The sequence below is a fragment of the Chelonoidis abingdonii genome, chromosome 5 (assembly GCF_003597395.2).
Source record: "Chelonoidis abingdonii isolate Lonesome George chromosome 5, CheloAbing_2.0, whole genome shotgun sequence".
NCBI classification, from domain to species: Eukaryota; Metazoa; Chordata; order Testudines; family Testudinidae; genus Chelonoidis; species Chelonoidis abingdonii.
Window position 1 is genome coordinate 68,719,849 of NC_133773.1, and position 17,104 is coordinate 68,736,952.

At 41.1% G+C, this 17,104-nt stretch overlaps 1 protein-coding gene across 2 annotated transcripts in view; it reads right to left on the minus strand.

The window, feature by feature from the left end:
• MARCHF1 (membrane associated ring-CH-type finger 1) overlaps positions 1-17,104 on the minus strand; it is a 247,434-nt gene that overhangs the window by 49,414 nt on the left and 180,916 nt on the right. Inside the window, exons 4-5 of one of the 2 annotated variants that reach the window (XM_075066354.1) lie at positions 9,693-9,772; positions 8,670-9,428 (exon numbers count right to left, since the gene is read on the minus strand). In XM_075066354.1, coding sequence (XP_074922455.1) covers positions 8,670-9,428; positions 9,693-9,772 — 839 coding nt within the window. The remainder of the gene's footprint in view (positions 1-8,669; positions 9,429-9,692; positions 9,773-17,104) is intronic. The other variant, XM_032802951.2, reaches the window with a different exon arrangement.

The following is a 17,104-nucleotide window of genomic DNA, read 5'->3' on the forward strand; positions in this document are numbered from 1 at the left end:
TACCACCACTGGGACCACTTTGGCCTTCACTTTCCACATCCTCTCTAGTTCCTCTTTCAGGCCCTGGTACTTCTCCAGCTTCTCATATTCCTTCTTCCTGATGTTATATATATATTTTACTGAAAATAGGGTCTTTTAATAGAAACTGTCAGGCAATCTCAATAATAAGTGTCACCACCTGCTCTGCCTATAATTTAGAGCTATAGATATGTTGCAATAGGTTTGTATTTTTCCCTTCACAGACAGAGTAACAATTTTACCCTCATTAGGAAGAATAACTGCTAATTTCTGCCCTCATTAGGGAGAACAGCGGTTATCCTAATCTGTCTTTCACTAATTATCTTTACACTTCAGTAGTTAGGAAAACAGGCCAATTTCATTCCTGCTTGTGCAGCAAACAACATATTCTACCATCCTGCAGCAGTCTTGCCTGCTTTATCCAAGGGATTGTACTACCATTGGTGAACAGTCCACTCTCATGTTGTCCATCAACTGAGCTGTGCAAAGTGTTCTGAAGGAGCTTTCTCATCTGAGAGATTAGAATTATGACTGAATCACTACATTTCTACCCATATTATCTTAAACCTAGCATTTGCAGGGTGGTATTGGCCACATGAATAACCCTCACAGAGAGGAGATTGCAGGCACTTTGCGTCACCAGAACCCCAGAAATGGACATTACATCACAAAAGATTCTGGATAAATTTGGTACATTTATGTATAAAGCCATATCCACATGCATAATTTTCTCATCAGGGACCTCTGGTGACGAACTCTAACATTGGTGACACCAGAATCCAAAGATAATATACTGTAGATTTAAAATAGGTTTGTCTTAAAAAGATCCCTTATCCACAAGATATCCACACGCATATTTTCCTATAAATTGAATCACTCATGGCTATATTTTAAAAAAAGTGGCAGCTCAGGTCTGCATGTGAAATATCTAACTGTGGATGCAGTTTATAAAAGAAACAGGAGCAAAATGCCATGCAGTAACCCATTTTCTGCACTCATGTGAGAGTGTGGATGCACCAATTAAATGCATCTTTGCAAGGATGTGGCCCTTACATTTGTATTTATTTGATCTTCCACACATTCATTCCTATATCTCAGTCTGGAAAATAATAAATCAAGGTATTTCAGAGGATATTTTGCTTCACTGTATTTCATTTAACTACCTAGGGCCAAATTCTTCCCTCATTTACATCTCTGCAAGCCCATGGGGCATTAAAGCCTTTCTGAAGTTCTCAGGGTACATCTCACCACAACCAGGGATGTGAATTGCAGCTCAAGTAGATGTACCCATCCTAGCTTTAATTTAGCCAGCTTGCTAAAAACAGAAGTGACGATGTGGCAAGTGTGGGCAACAGAAGTCTATTCACAGTTAAGACTGCTACCAAGTTTCCGTTTTAAAGCTGATGTTGCCACCTGCTGCCATAAAATCCATCAAAAGAAGTCCTATCCCCCTCAAGTTTGTGTAGCTTTTTTCTAGAAAATTTGAAGTAATTTGGATAAGCAATTAATTTATTATAACCACCACCTCCCCCAAGAAACTCTGCCAAAAATAGTTCCAACAGCCTTCTAACTTTTTCCTATTTCCCAGTAAAACTGGAAAGAAGAAGAGGACTACCTAGTTTACTGGACTCTCCCAGATGAGATTTGTGCCCATTACTAAAATGTAGTTGCTTAACGTCTAATTTTAAAAGTTATTAACTTTTTTACTTTGGAATGTTGCTATGCATGCTCGCTTCAGTGAACTTAGTATAGTGTGTCAAAGGATTGCTGACCTAAGCTTTTATTACAAAGGAAGTAAGGGCTTCCTTTTTCAAAGGGATTCTCTGTTACAGTAAGGACAGATCAGGCAGCATAAAGCAGTCTTAATGTGGGTGGAAACAGCCCTTAGATTATCTCTCCTTTATACTGGGATCATCATTTTGCAAAACTTGCGAGGTTTGCCAGCAGACTTGACAAAATACACTTAAGATACCTATATTTTGAATACTCCTGAGATCTAAGCAAACTATATTTTCTTAATCAATGCAGGTACCTCACTAATGTTCAAGTTTCAGAAGTTAGAGCCAAAGTCTCAGAGAGTATAAATTAGCCTAGGTCCACTGAAATAAAGGGCTCTGCGTTGATTTACACTAAGCATCTGGGTTTTAATGTTAATATCTTCATGTGAAGGTTAACAGCTGCAGAAATAAATCTCTCTCTAGCTCTACAGTTCGTCTCAAGACTAATCTTAATCTGTCTTCCCAAGCTGCTTCTCAACTTTTAGACTTTTACCCTTTGGTCCCCAACCTGATGAGTATTAAGTGATTAAAGTTCAGTACCAATAAGATACATGTTAATTTTATACACAACTGATACATGATTATATCACTTGATTTCATGTGGTGAAATCATGATTTCAGGAATTTTATGAGTTCATAATTATGTTTTCATGTACCCTATGTAATATAATTTCCATGATGTTCACATTACTTTTGTCAGTGGTTGAATACAATAATGCCTCCTCTCATTGCTTCTGAAGTATTTATAATATAGTCCAGAAAGAGTGATTAAAAAAAAATCAAATCAACTTAATATATTCACCAAAACTTTTCTACTAAAAAGCTGATTTTATTAAAGTGAGGTTTGAAGTGGATTACGCAGATTTCATTACCAATCCCCTCATCTAAACCTCCCTTTCTAATGATCGCTAAGCATCTCTCTCTGTTCCATTCAATCCCTGACTATTAACTCTCAATTATCTGAACATATTTGTTTCCACTCAAGAAGTTTAGAAAAATCAGGATTCTACTGTGCATGTAAATAATTTCTGTGCTGGTGATGCATCCTGTCTTATTTAAATGTGTTTTTAAATGAAATGCATATTTTCAACCAATTACAGTTTAGTATTATAGAAACTATAAAAGTGATCTAGTCCTGTCAACTGCAAAAACCTTCGAGACGAAAAACAGAACCACAGTGTAAATCAAAAACTCCTCAGTGCTCCTTTCGTTACTAATATAACAACCAACAGTCTTCTAGGAGTATCTCATCTATTGATTCTGAATTAATACCATTTCTAATCAGTATTGCTTCATAATTCCAATGTTGAAATTCCAGGGATGAGATATGCACCCCAGTCCCAGCCCCTTTACACCAGGCACACGGGCTGTAGTGATGTAAAGGAGCCCTACCAGCCCAATTTCTGCTAGGCGGAAGAGTCCCTTAGCATAGGCACTGAGCTGTAGGGCTGCCATCCAATGATCTTGCATGGTAAACCCTAGCATAAAGGTGTGTTGGGGGCGATTCCAGATAGTGCTGTGGTCCATAAGCCCACGGCAGGGTTGTTTGAGTAACACTGGGGACCTATCCAGACCATGAAGCTACCCTCGACAGTGATTTAAACTGAGTTTTAAACTATCCCACCCATGATTTCATCCTCCCCTTTAGGAATACTATAGAACCCAAGACAAAGCCCACTGAAGTCACTGAGAATTCTAAGGCTTGGAACTTTACAGTACTTGCTCAGATAGCCACTACATCACAGGTACATCAACCACTACCACAGCCACTTCAGATACTGCAAAGGGATGGCTCCTCTTGTATCCCCACTCATTCTGCTAGGAGCATGTTGGAGACAAAACTTGTAGGCCTAATACCGTACATGCAGCTCAAATACTGCATGAGGAAGAGAGGTAAGCTGCTGCAATGAGCAAGTCCTGCATTTCTCCTTGCCACTACCTGCCTGCTCAGCCATCTTGGAATTTGAACAGGGAGGGAGCCCCCCTGTGATGCTGTATGATTTAAACATGACCATTTCTCATTAATATTGCCTCTTTTGGACAATTGCAACACATCTTGTACAAAGTATATTATGTAAAATGTCAATGGAAAAGTTATGATTTGCTGAGTATGATTATCCTGTTTCTAGCATGTATCATTTTTGTATCTAAGTTGAAAATATTGACTATATACCTGTATTTCAAATGCATTTGCACCTCGGGTAACCCCCACTAGGTAGTTTACATCCAGTCTAGGCAGCACATTGTGAATGGACCATTCAACCTGATGGTCCATTAAAGGATACTTAGCTCTCACAATAGATATAGAAGCAGCTTGTCCCCACCCTGTTAGCCAGAATATGAGTAATGGCTACTCCTATGAGTCATCAAAGCATGTGACCCTGGACTCCATCTTGTGCCTGTAATTTTCCACAAACTAAGAATAAGAGCATCCTCCCTACATGAGTGATGATATAAAAGACCCTGGAAACATCTCCATTTTGCCTCTTTCCTGCTCTGATCTCTGGACTATGAACTTACACTAAAAGGATCATTCCAACCAATGGACTGAGGACCTTCCAATCTCTTGGAAGTTGAGACTTTACAAGCCAGTAGTTTATTCCAACATTGCTACAAACTTGATCCAAGAACTTTGCAATGAGTATGTTTGTATGTAGGTATGTATATCGTTTCTTTGATCAATTTTAACTCTCTCCTCCTTCTTTTCTCTTATAAATAAACTTTTAGATATTAGATCATAAAGGATTGGCAACAGCGTGATTATTGGGTAAGATCTGAGTTATATATGGACCTGGCTAAGTGGCTGCTCTTTTGAGATTAGAAAGATCCTTTGTTGGATACATTGGTTTTAAAAACCCCACATCATAAATCTAGCATCTGGTTGGTGAAACAAGGGCTGGTGCCTAAGGAGACTGCTGTCTGGCCTTCTTGTTAACCAGTGTGGTGAGACAGAAGTTTACTTTTGTTTCTGGCTTGGTATATCTAACAACAGAATAACCACCAGTTTGGGTGAGCTTCAGCAGTTTGTCCTGAATTTGGTATCCTCAGCTGTCACCCACTAAGGCACAGTGACACCCCCAAATGATGCAGAGATCCATTTCCCCAACCTAACCCCTTGCTCCAGCTAAAGGAGACCACCTCTCATGAGGGGAAGTTTGTTCAACCTCAAGACGCTAAAGTGTCCATTCCCCGACCAGCCACTCAGTCTTATGCTGCAGTAAACACGCAACACTGACTTACGGAGAAAATCTGGAGGAAGCTCCTTATTAATATATTGGCATCACGTTACTCACTCTGAATACCAGACATACATAGGCAGAGGGTATGCCCTATATGCCAGGATATGCAGTGCAAAAGAGTGTGACTATACGAGCACATATACCTACCCCAAAGTGAATATTTCATTCCTTTTTTAATTCCTGAAAGAAACATTTGAATCTATGGAAAGAAACTACAGATCAGCTATTGACTAAATAGCTAAGTTGCTTGTACCACAGTACCTAGTAAGATTCTTTCAGCTGAATCAGTATTATCGCATAATAAACCTTCTCCCTTCCGTGAAGCTGCAGGCAAATTTAACAAGTAAAGTAACTTAGTAGCCATGAAAAATTAGCATGCTTTTGATTTTGTAGCAAACTTCCTAGACGTGCAATCTTCCAGAGGGATACATCTAGAATGACTGCAAGAAATACAGCACTTTCCCTGAGAGTGAGGGAAGGGTGGCCTTATGGCTCTGTTAACATGGCAGCATTTTAAAGGAAGAGGGCAGATTCTCAGCTGTGCCACATTTACACTCCATAGAGCTGAGCAGAGGGGCAGGGAAAGGAGGCTCCTCTGATCCTTTAAATTATGCAGGCTGTAGCACTTACACACAGACACTGCGGAGCTGCCCAGGTCTCAGGTGGAAAGCCATGTACTCTGCCCTACCCCTTCCTTGTTCCTCTTGATGTCAGGGGAATCTTCGGCTACTCCTTTAGGGTAGCTTTCTACCTGCATTTGTGTGCTCCCTCAGCAATTGCTAGCTGGCAAAGTCAGGGCTGAGACTCTGTTCAAGCATTTATCTAATTTTAAACATGCCTGTGATGCTTTCTTTTGTGATTTTAATCACTCTAAGTCTTATTTTGGGTTGCATGTGTCTGTGTGTATTTTCAGAGTGAAGACTGAAGACAGATACATGGGTCAGGCATTCAGTGTTGCTGAATATTAACAGGGAGTTTTTTAATAAACTAGAAAGGAATATGGAGCAAAATGACAATAGTGGAGACTTCTTACTAATATCTCGTACAGGAAGAAAATGTGCTTCTCTTATTTTTATAATCAAACCAGGATAAAACACTTGGATTCAACTAAGGCAGTTAAACATTCCAACCTTGGCCATATCTAATGGAATCAGGATGACACAGGAAGCTACCAGTTTCTATCCCATCCATATCTAATACTAGCACAGCTACAGTGCCACTGCAATAAAGAGTCAACAAGATGGGGCAAAGAGCCAGGTAGAGAGATTTGCCGACTTCTCATAAGGGTGCCTGATCCTTTCATATACCTCTGCCATGTTCATGTTTACCATAAGAACAAGTAGGGCACAGCCTTCTCTAAGCTGGGCAGCCCTTTTTCACTATACTTGAGCCTGGGCCAGAGTTTTATGTGAACCTTCAAAAGTTTCACTTCCAGCCTCAAGCCAGGAAATTTTACACTGCTGTAAAAGCAACTATGATGGTTGAACTTTAAACGGTCCTCCAATTTCCCTCTCTGTAATCGTCTCCTATCTCCTAGTTTCTGATCCTACCTAATGTACCACACATTTGTTTTGGTGCATAAACACTGTAGTGAAAGTACACTTGAGAAACACATAAGATGATAAAGGACATTTAATCTAACAGTTCCTAGGCCTCCTTCTCCCCCTACATGACCTTCTTTCTCCTCCTTTCCTGCAAGCCACAGAGTGAACAAAAAGTGGATTACATAGCAGCCATAGCCCTACAGATAGAGGATTCCCAGGACAGTCATAGTAAAGCTGGGTGGGTGGACAAAAAAGCACTAAAGAGAAAAATGGAGTCCATGTTTGAGTTCATGGGTTGGGGCAGCAACTAGGCCCTGTCTACCTGAAAAAGTTACACTTGTTTCATTTAAATCGTTTTTTAAAATTGATTTAGTTAAATCCGGGAAAGCCCTTGTGTGGACATACTTATTTTGGGTAAAGAAGGGATTATATTCAGTTCATAACTGAATTTTCTTACTATATATTTGTACAGTACCTAGAACATGGAGCCTCAATATATGTTCAGGTCTCAAAGTGCTATTGTAATATAAATAATAATAATTATTATTTATTGCAGTTGTAGGTAGGACGCCAAGCATGGATCAGGACCAAAACACAAAACAAAATGATGGGCCCTGCTCCCAAGATCTCACAATGCACGTACAGGATCAGACAACAGGCAGATACAACAAATGAATAATGAAAAAGGGAGCTATTTTGTGGCTTGCCTAACATATTGAAGGATGTGCAGCACACGATCCACTAATAATTATATCTTACATACAGTAATCTGAAGGAGCACACTGTCTATACTTCCACTGCCTGACAATTTTCTTAACCAGGACCATTGGAGCTTACTGCCAGACACAGAGAACACTATCACGCCATGCAGTTTCACCACACATATTCATTTCCTCATTCTACTTCCGTTTACATTTTCATACCAATTCTTCCCAAGAAGAAGATTGCAAAGTTTTCAGTTACTGTGCCAATATATTAGTTCTGATTCTCACTTACAGTAAGGCCCACTGCCTGGGACTCGCTGTAAATAACAAACAAGTCCAGCATAATTTTTTTAAAGAAATATTAACTTTAATGCCTGATTTTCCCCTATAACTTCCTTTTCAATTTACTGATGTATTGATTTACCCAAGTTCACTCAGTTTTAAAGGTATCAGTAAGCTAAAGAGTGTTTTTACTCAGAGCACAATCCTGTGAGCTTTCAGATCCACTGACACGCTGCCATGTACTGATTTGATGTTGGTCTTAAATCCCTCCTTTTAATAGTTCCCTCAGGTACAACTTCTCTGCTTAGCTGGACAACTTGTTGATGTTACTTTATCCTAATTCTAATTCCTTTTAATATATTTTTTCCTTCAAATATTGAATTTGTTATTATTCCATGCACTTCCAAGGGTCTGTCACTGTGAATGGCGCCAGACAGACAGCTTCGGAAACCAAAGACCTCTATTCATTCACATAACACATCATGGATAGCAGCTGCACAAACTCCCCCACACTACCTGCCAGCATACCTGCATCCTAACCTGGAAGGTAATTCACTATTCGTGCTGATACAGCCCTTAATGTATGTGCCAAGACTGCCAAAGTAATGCCAGCTATAAGGATGTTATGTGCAATATGCACTGACTTGAGACCAAGAACTCACTTCATGTAGGTCAATGAACAGTCCCGAAGAGAAACACATTTCAAACGCTACAGACCAGAGGTGGATTTGAACTGGTCATATAAGAATGAAAGCCTCCGTAGCCCATTAGCATTGAGCTATCTGATCTTCCCATTCAATCTCTGGTTCTCATGCCAGAGTGCACAGTGTCTCAAACTTGGTAGGACAAGTCACCATGCAGGAGGTGGGAATCTAATTCTGTGCAACTAGTGTTGATAAATGAGTTAGGTGTCCTATCTTTAGAAATCTTCCTTTATCAACCATTTTGTGCTATGTATCACAGTCCCTAACAGATAGCTACTGAGCAGTAGTTATAAAAAAAAGATCCAAATGTCAGCAAGAATCAGGTAAAAAGCACATGTATAATTCACGGCAATAATCAATTCCTTTTGGTAATATCCAATCTTTCTTATTAGAGACTAACCTGCATACTTCAAAATCATCAGACCAGTCATCATATAAAACAGGAAGTTTCTGAACTGCATCAGTCACATTGGGCGCTGCCCCAACAGGTTCTCCATTTTCTGGAACTGTCAGAGTATCACTGCCAGAGCATTTCTCTGTAAAGCCTTCCCCGACCACTTTATTTTGTCTAAGATGAGGTGAAGAGTGTAGCTCTCGGGGGTAGCTTCTGCCCCTGTTTTTTCCACATTTTCTTGAGTAATTCCTCACCTCCAGAGAGGACACTGAAGACAGCGAAAGGCAAGATTCTTTACATCTTGAAACCCTTCTCCTCCGGTGATTTAAAGTGTGGTTATCAGAATCAGACACCTCTTTTTTCTTTTCCCCTTTTGACTCCAGAGTGACAAGTTCAATGGCATTGTTATTTGGAGATCCATCTGTGTTACTGCAAGATCTATTGCTCCTTCTCGCTCTCCTGGGCATTTTAACCTTTTCTCTGGCTCTCCTTCTAGCCTGAGCCCACTGATTCTCATCTGAGGATGATGAATCAGATGTTTCCTTGTGCAATGCATTGTATCTGGAGCTTGCAACCATCGGGTACAATCTGCAGTCCTCTTTTCTTTGCTTTTCTGTATTCTGAACATTGTCACCAGTCTCTTTCCTCCGCCTACACCTTCGTTTCACTTGTTTCTTACCAGACTCCCTACTAGCAGAGGTCAGCACCATGACAGGTGTTGCATGTTCAAACTCATCTTCTGACATATCATGCAAGGTGGTAGATCTAAACAAAGCAGCAGCAAAGGAGAGGGATGGAAAATGGTAAGGAGAGAGCAAAAAAAAAAAAAAGATGAAAATAGAAATGAGTTGATTTAATAGAAAATATGAGATTGAAAAGGAAACATGACAAAAACAAGAGCACAAAAGAAATCCCAGATGTATGCAATTCACGAATAATGCCAGGCAGAAGCAAGAGCTTATAGCTTATTAGCTAAAGAAAACAACTAATGTTTGACAGACAGATTTAAATGACTGATTCAGCACCTACCTACAGATGTCCTGAGTAGAAGGGCATACAGACAACCGTGACTGACTCCTAGGAGCTGTTCCTGTTGTAGGACTGCTTGCCTGTTGAAAAAAGTTAGACAATTTGGAATCTTTGCTCATGAAATACATTGCAGATATTTTACTGCTTTGCCACATGATTAAAAAGTTTAAACAACTGTTGCAGTTGTGCATCGTCTTCTGTTGCAAGCACACAAGTTCGCAAAATACAGGAAGAGTGAACAGAAGCAAAACCTTTTTGAGGAACTAAATATGACTGAAGGGCTCCAGCTCTCATTTGCCCTTGGATATTTTTTTTTGTTTCAGGAAGAGGCTTTCATCAGCTGAGATTTTATTTTAGTTCTGATCTACTGTAAGTGTTTGATGGGAAAGAACATTGTTTTCTATTTCAAGCAGGCAAATAAGTATGACGATTCTTGTCAGAATGAAATAAAACACATTGAGGTTATTCTGAGTCAGGACGAGCAGAGAGGCTCAGCTGGCAAACCTGCATGTCATGGAGTGACCAAGCATCATGAATATTAAAGCATTTTTTAAAAAGGTTTCCAAGGCAATCAAATCATCTACTGGAGTTGAATGAATGTGAAATTGATGAGCCTGAGAAAGTCCAAAGTTCAGGCTGCAACTCTACAGAACCTATCACATTCTCCAAACAGCAGGAGAGAGAAATTCAATACACATCTACTGTACACAATTCCATTCCTAAGGTTGTCACTGCAATTTGCAAAGTGCATCCAGTGAGAAACATGTTTTGATGGTGCTGACAAGAAACAATTTTGGTAGGGTAGCTGTGGGGGATACAAATTTAGGTCCTGAGAGATTCCTGGTTTACCAGGGACTAGATTGTGGAGGCAGCAAGCTTGCTTCTATAGGGAGAGGGAGAAACAAAGTAGCTGAAGTATCTGAACCCTCCCCCTGGCTGATGTGGGCACTATGATATCGGACGCATCTGTTTGGGATGCTGAGAACCTTCAATTCAGTAGGAGCCAGAGTATCATGAATGCTAAACATGAAGGAAATGTTTCCAAGACAATCAGACCATATACAGAAGAAGAATGAACATTAAATAGGAGCTGAGAACACAAAGGATCAGACACCAAAATTTAATGCTGATAAATCATAGGCCCTAGATAAGGCAAATATTATATAGACCACTCTGTCAAACTGACTCCTGTCTTACGTTGTACAGGGAAGGATGTCAATTTTTATTTTGATCAGGTGTGAATTTTGTACTAATGAAAATAAGGAATTAATAGCCCAAGCTAATTAATTGTTGATTGAGGCATCAAGAGCTTCCTGCAACTGCAGCTTAATCCTGACCCATAACATCCATAACATTTAAGGTCTGGGTCTGTCTCGAGCAGGACCACCACTGTGTTTAATATGGACTCAACTGAGACTTGGGAGTCAAGGTAGGACTTGAAGTGAAGTCTGCATGGGTGAGGGATTCAGTCATTAAAAAAAAATAAAACCTTAGGAATACAAAATGGAACTTGATAATGGTGTGATGTGATAAAGCATATAGGTTAAAACTGCTTTTGTATGGATTAAGTCCCTTCCGCCTGTTACAAAACTCAGGTGTGATGTGTCATTAGGCAGATGTGGCACATTAAAGTGTCTGCCACTGAATGAAAAAAAATCAGTCATCAATGGAGAAAACATTTTATGTTCCTCATCTCTCTATATAAACAAACATCTCAATTCAACAATTTTGAAGGAGAAAAGGCAGAGTCAATTACATCTGGGGAAAGAGGATGTTAGAAACAGCTGGCAGGTGTGGGCTGCGGAATATATTCTTCCTCATCTCAACATCTGTGATAAGCCTTTTTAAGTGATAGATAACTCATGCATTGTCACTGAGGAACAAAATGCAGGGGTCAGTGTCTGACCAAGCAGCTGGACTGTGCACCAGCAGTTGCGTAGTGGATAAGGGCATGAGAACAATCCATCCAGGCCACAGAGCAGCCAAGGAGTTGCTATCTGGCGATTGCTCCAGCCCAGCCCATGGAGCCTTACACAGGCTCCCTGCAGGTAGGCCAGAAAAGAGATTCCACATAGCAGTGGATCCTCTGCCCTTGGTACTATTGGACCCACTCATGCTCTAAATCCGCTAAGCTCTATGGCATGGACACACCTTGCCTGTTCTTCTGGCCTTGTCCTTTTCGGATGGGTGGATGGGTGGTGGAAGGTGGTGAAGTATTGTCAGAAAAAATTAAGGACAGTTTTTACACTTGAACAATTACCTTTCCATACATGTTTAGCCGTAAAGAACTGTGTCCTTTGGTGAAACACTGCAAGTATGAACACAAGTTGTACCAGCCAGAATCAGATCACTGGTGAACTAGCACAACACCCTAAGTTAACTTTAGAGTGAAATTCACCCATATGAAGAAGGTTTAAGTGGGACTTAAATAATGCACAGACCTTGTGCAGTCCTACACAAGGAAGAATTTGGCTTTGAGTTACTTTAGCTCTTTCTCTGTACATCAGTTGAAATTCACAGCGAGACTGTGAATTATATTATTTTGTTCCATATTGGAAACTGTTTGGATTTTTTTTCTTAACAATTTCAGCTGGTGGATCAGTCAGAAACTGTTCTCTGCAACAAATTCTGCATGATTCACTCGTTGGGTGGTGTGACTGATGACCTGTCACCATGTGCCACTGTTTGTTACCGGTTTGATTGACCTAACCTTCATAAATTAATTCTGCTTTTATCCAAAATAAATTTCATTTAGAAACAAAGCCAATTGTATGTTGTGATTGAACAAATCCCAACATCTAATTGCTTTCTCTGAACATTTATAAGGGGAACTTCATTCATAGAAATGTTTGTAAAACGTGAATAAAAATGGGTGACTCTCAAAGGGTTGAAGCAAAATTATATTTAGAAATGAGCAAAATGTTTGTCAAGAATTGGCCTAATTCTGGATTAGTCCAAGGTGTATTGAGAGGAAGGATAGCCCCCATGTTTAGAGCACTAGCCTGGTATTTGTGAGATGTTTCTCTACCACAGGCTTCATTTGTAAACAGACAAGTCACTTTGTGCCTCAGGTTCCTATCCATAAAATGGAGATAAATACTTCCCTATTAGAGCTGGTTATGAGATTTCTGAGGAAATGGCATTGTTATCAGAAAATGCTCATTCATCTAAACTTAAATATTTTCAAACAAAACGTCAGGGAAACACAGTCCAGTTTGTAAGAGCATCCTGGCTGACAGAATGGCTGCCATGAGAACCTTGCCTAGTTTCCTGGTGGGCTGCTGGAAAGCTCATGCTTCCAGGGGTCTGGGGCAGCCCTGCCACGCTGACTGCCTTGGGATCAGAGACACTAGGTCTTCCATGCTTCCTGCTGTGAGGAGGAGAGCCAGGAATCCCTGGGACTCCCAGCTCGAGATGGGTCTCTCTACACTGCCCACTGAACCTGAGTTCTGACTCAGGTTTGAGCCCAAGCCCCTCTTCTGTCCGCACACAAATCAATCTGACTTGAGTCAGTGAGAACTCAGGACTTGGGTCACAGGACCTTGCCAGTAGCAGAACCATCCCTAGTGGGGTGCAGGACCCAGGACATAGGTGCCGAGTTTCTATCTGCCAGGGAGTGCTCTACTCCCAGCTCTGCCCAGGCCCTGCCCTCACTCCATCCCTTCCTCCAAGGCTCCACCCCCATCCCTCCTCATCTCTTCCCTCCCCCACCCCGCCTCTTCTCCACCCAGTTCCTCCCCTCCCCCGAGCACACTGCACCCTCGCTCCTCTCCCCTTTCCCCCAGCATCTCCAGATGCCGCGAAACAGCTGATCAGTGGCAAGTGCTGGGAGGGAGAGAGAGGGAGGCGCTGATCAGTGGGGCCTGCTGGCAGGCAGGAGGCACTGGGGGGAGGAAGAGGTTAGTAGAGATGCTCCTCCTTGCCCCCTGTCCCTCTCAACGCCCCACTCAGCTCCTCGTGAAGCACAGGGCCCAATTCAGTTACCCCAATTCGCCGTACCCTAGGGCTGGCTCTGGTTAGTGGACTGCCCCACCGTGACTTAAGTCCAAGCTCTGTCATTTTGCACTGTGGATGGAAATCAAGCTGCAGAACTCAGTCCGGTGGTCTGCATAGTTCAATGGGGACACATTTGCATGGCTGACACACCCTGGTCCAGCATCTGTAAGCCCACGTTTACAATGCAGCATGGATGCTGAAGCACAGCTTGGAAACACGGAAACCACAAGCCCGGGTCTCAAAGAGTCAGGTTTATAATTCAGTGTAAATATACCCTCAGAATCTTGTCTCTGTGGAAGCCCTTAATTGACTTCAATGTCATCAGAGACACAAGGTGGGCGAGATAGTTTTTATTGGACTAACTTCTGCGGGTGAGAGACAAGCTGTTGAGCCACATGGAGCTCTTCTTCAGGTCTGGGAAAACTGGGTGAAACCTTTTTAATGGGTTGAGTTAAAACTTCACTGAGATTGACGAATGGGAACACACTCTTCAATTAACATAACCGTAAAGATTAATTAATCACAATTTCTCACCTAAGGCAAAAAGTATTTGTGAACTCACCCAGGAGTTCTGGACTGTGTGGGTTGAGTGTTTTTTTTGTTTTGTTTTTTCTTAAGTATTGTTTTGGGTAAGGAGTTGGGAGAAGGAGAGGAGAGAACCAGCCCAGACAACCTGAAGAAATCCAAGCAGAAGCCTGTAAGCATAGCATGAGTATGACCCTGGGAGAAGCTAAAGAGACAGCTTTTGGGTCTGGTGCTGGCTAAAGAGGCTTGGGACTGTCAGGCAAGAAACTGTTCCTTTGGCCTTTGGTTCCTCCTGAGTTTGCAGAAGCAGGACTTTGTAAATTCTTTGTAAATAAACAAAATTGCATCAAAGAACATCCTAGATTCCATAATCAATTTCTACTCCCAACTGGAACATCCCCAGACCCTGAATCTTGACTAGTCATTCAGGTAAAAAAGGGAAAACATTATGTTTCCCATTCACTCAGATGGTTAAAGAAGATTTTTAGTCTGGTTCATAGCGAGGTTCACTTTCTATTCTCATAAGTTAGCAAAATGGTGTTTGTTTGGTTTCCGATACTAGAGGGGAATGTTCAAACCCTGCCAAAACTGTCTCCATTGAATTAAAAAACAAAAAAAACCAAAACAAAACCTGGAAACATTTTCATGCCCATTATAGTGAAACATGACTCGTATGCAGGTGTAAGGGCTATGAATCACCTAAGCGCTCAAAACAGAGCTTAAGTAGGATTTAAGTGGTGCACAACCCTTATACAGATCATCTCCTCAGTGATAAATTTCATTCAGTAAGTTCCCCACAATTTTTAACAGAAACCCAAATTTCAGGTTTAAATTAAACAGTGTTTCTTTAATACCCAAATCTCAAACTTAAGTAGTGTGTGAGGCACTAAAACTGAGAGATGGTGTTCTTAACATTTGTTTTGATTTATTTATTATTACCTCTTTTTACCCCAAATGGCGAGTCAAAGTCTGGGATCCCGTAGGTGTTCCAGTTAGGAGTAGAAACTGAGGCTAGTCAGGTATTTCTTTGATGCAGTTTTGTTTGTTTACAAATAATGTACAAAATTCTGTGACTCTCAGAGCCGGCGCTTCCACTAGGCGACCTTAGGCAGTCGCCTAGTGTGGCAGGATTTGGGGGGCGGCATTTTGCCACCCTCGGCAGAAATTCAGTGGCAGGGGGTCCTTCCGCTCTGGGTCTTCAGTGGAAATTCAGCTGCAGGGTCCTTCACTCACTCCAGGACCCACCGCCGAAGTGCCCCAAAGACACGGAGCGAAAAGATCCCCTCTGCCGAATGCTCATAGGAGGAGCGCTGCTGCCTAGGGCAGCAAAAACGTGGCACTGCCCCTGGTGGCTCTGAATTCAGAAGGAATCAAATAGCAGAACACAGCTTCTTTTGCTCATAGCACCGAGAGCACTCTTTTCAGCCTGCATCCCTCTGTCCTCCCTTTCTGTCAGCTACTCTTTCAGTCTCTCTCTGGCTCTATCTGTTCTTCTGTTTGACCTCAATTTCTGTGTGATCTCTTATCCCATCCCTGCCCCAAACAATAGTCAGCCAAATGTTCCTGGACAGGTTCACACACACATTTTCTCTTGGGTTTGGCTTATGCTTTAACTTTGTTAATTGAACTGTGAGTTCACAGCTACCAAACTTAATGAGGTTTTAACTCAACCAAAGAAGGTTTCACTCAGCCCATAACATTATTAATTAAAGGTCAGATCTTGCAGCCCTTACTCAGGTTGAGGTGTATCTTGGGCCCTGGAGCCTGCAAGCTGTACCTTACTTAAGTCAATGGGGTTCTGCGTAGGTGCAGGAGTCCACCTGTGCAAAGCTGCAAGCTAAGACTTTTATTCTGCAAGCAAGTAATCCCACTGAGATCATACTGAGTAAAGTGCTACTCCTTGTCAGGATGGTAAAATCAGATTTTAAGCTTTGTATCAAGAAGCTAAATTTTTATGAAGAAATTTCATACAGTTAAAGTAACAGAATCATGTGCTTAATTGTTTATGGATCCCCTCTAAGCTGAAAGCACGATAACTTGAGTGCATTTTTCTAATATAATGTCAATCAAGATAATGAATCCTTAAGGGAAAACGTACACAACAGATATTTTGCAAATACATAATCTTAGCATACCAAATCTCATTGCTATAATTTGCCACTTGGCACACCATGATTATGTTGAAGTTACTGTATTAATTGAATGGGGACAAGATTGATACTAAGGTCTCTATTTCATTTGGCATGTAGAATAATGAATTCTTGTAAAGAGTGTATTCCTTTAATAGATGTTTATTTCAGACAGCTTCATTGTACGGTGCATTCAAATGTGGAAACTAAACTGGAGGACAGCTGCACTAATTTTATCATAGCAAATTATATCAAGTAGCATAATTAAAGGCAGTAATTCAAAATTAAGTTGTCTGACAACCCATTTATAAGCAAGGCAACTCATTTCTCTAGGACATGAAGGCTACGAATGTGCTGAAGGGACAGTGCCAACTCCAGCTGATTAGGTTTGGCATTTCAAAAATTGCTGTTAGAAATCATTTTCTAGTCAGCACCTTCTCATGTCTTAACCAGTTTAGATTAATTCTTCTTCAAAAAGGATGCAATTCAATTAACAGAGATGACAGGATGTTTTAGTCATTATTTTCAACAGCGCTGATGATGCACTTTACAAACAGAATAATTGTAAATAGTACACATTCAGGACAACAAAAAAGCAGGCTGGACCATCATCTGACTGCAGAAAACTCTCTAACATCAAGCATGTCTCTCTGCCCTAAAAGGCAGCCAGTAAACTATCATCTTCTGGTAAAGACAAATATTCATGGTAGCACAGATAGTAGTGGAATTAATGTATCATTATTGCTGGAACCCTAAGAACCT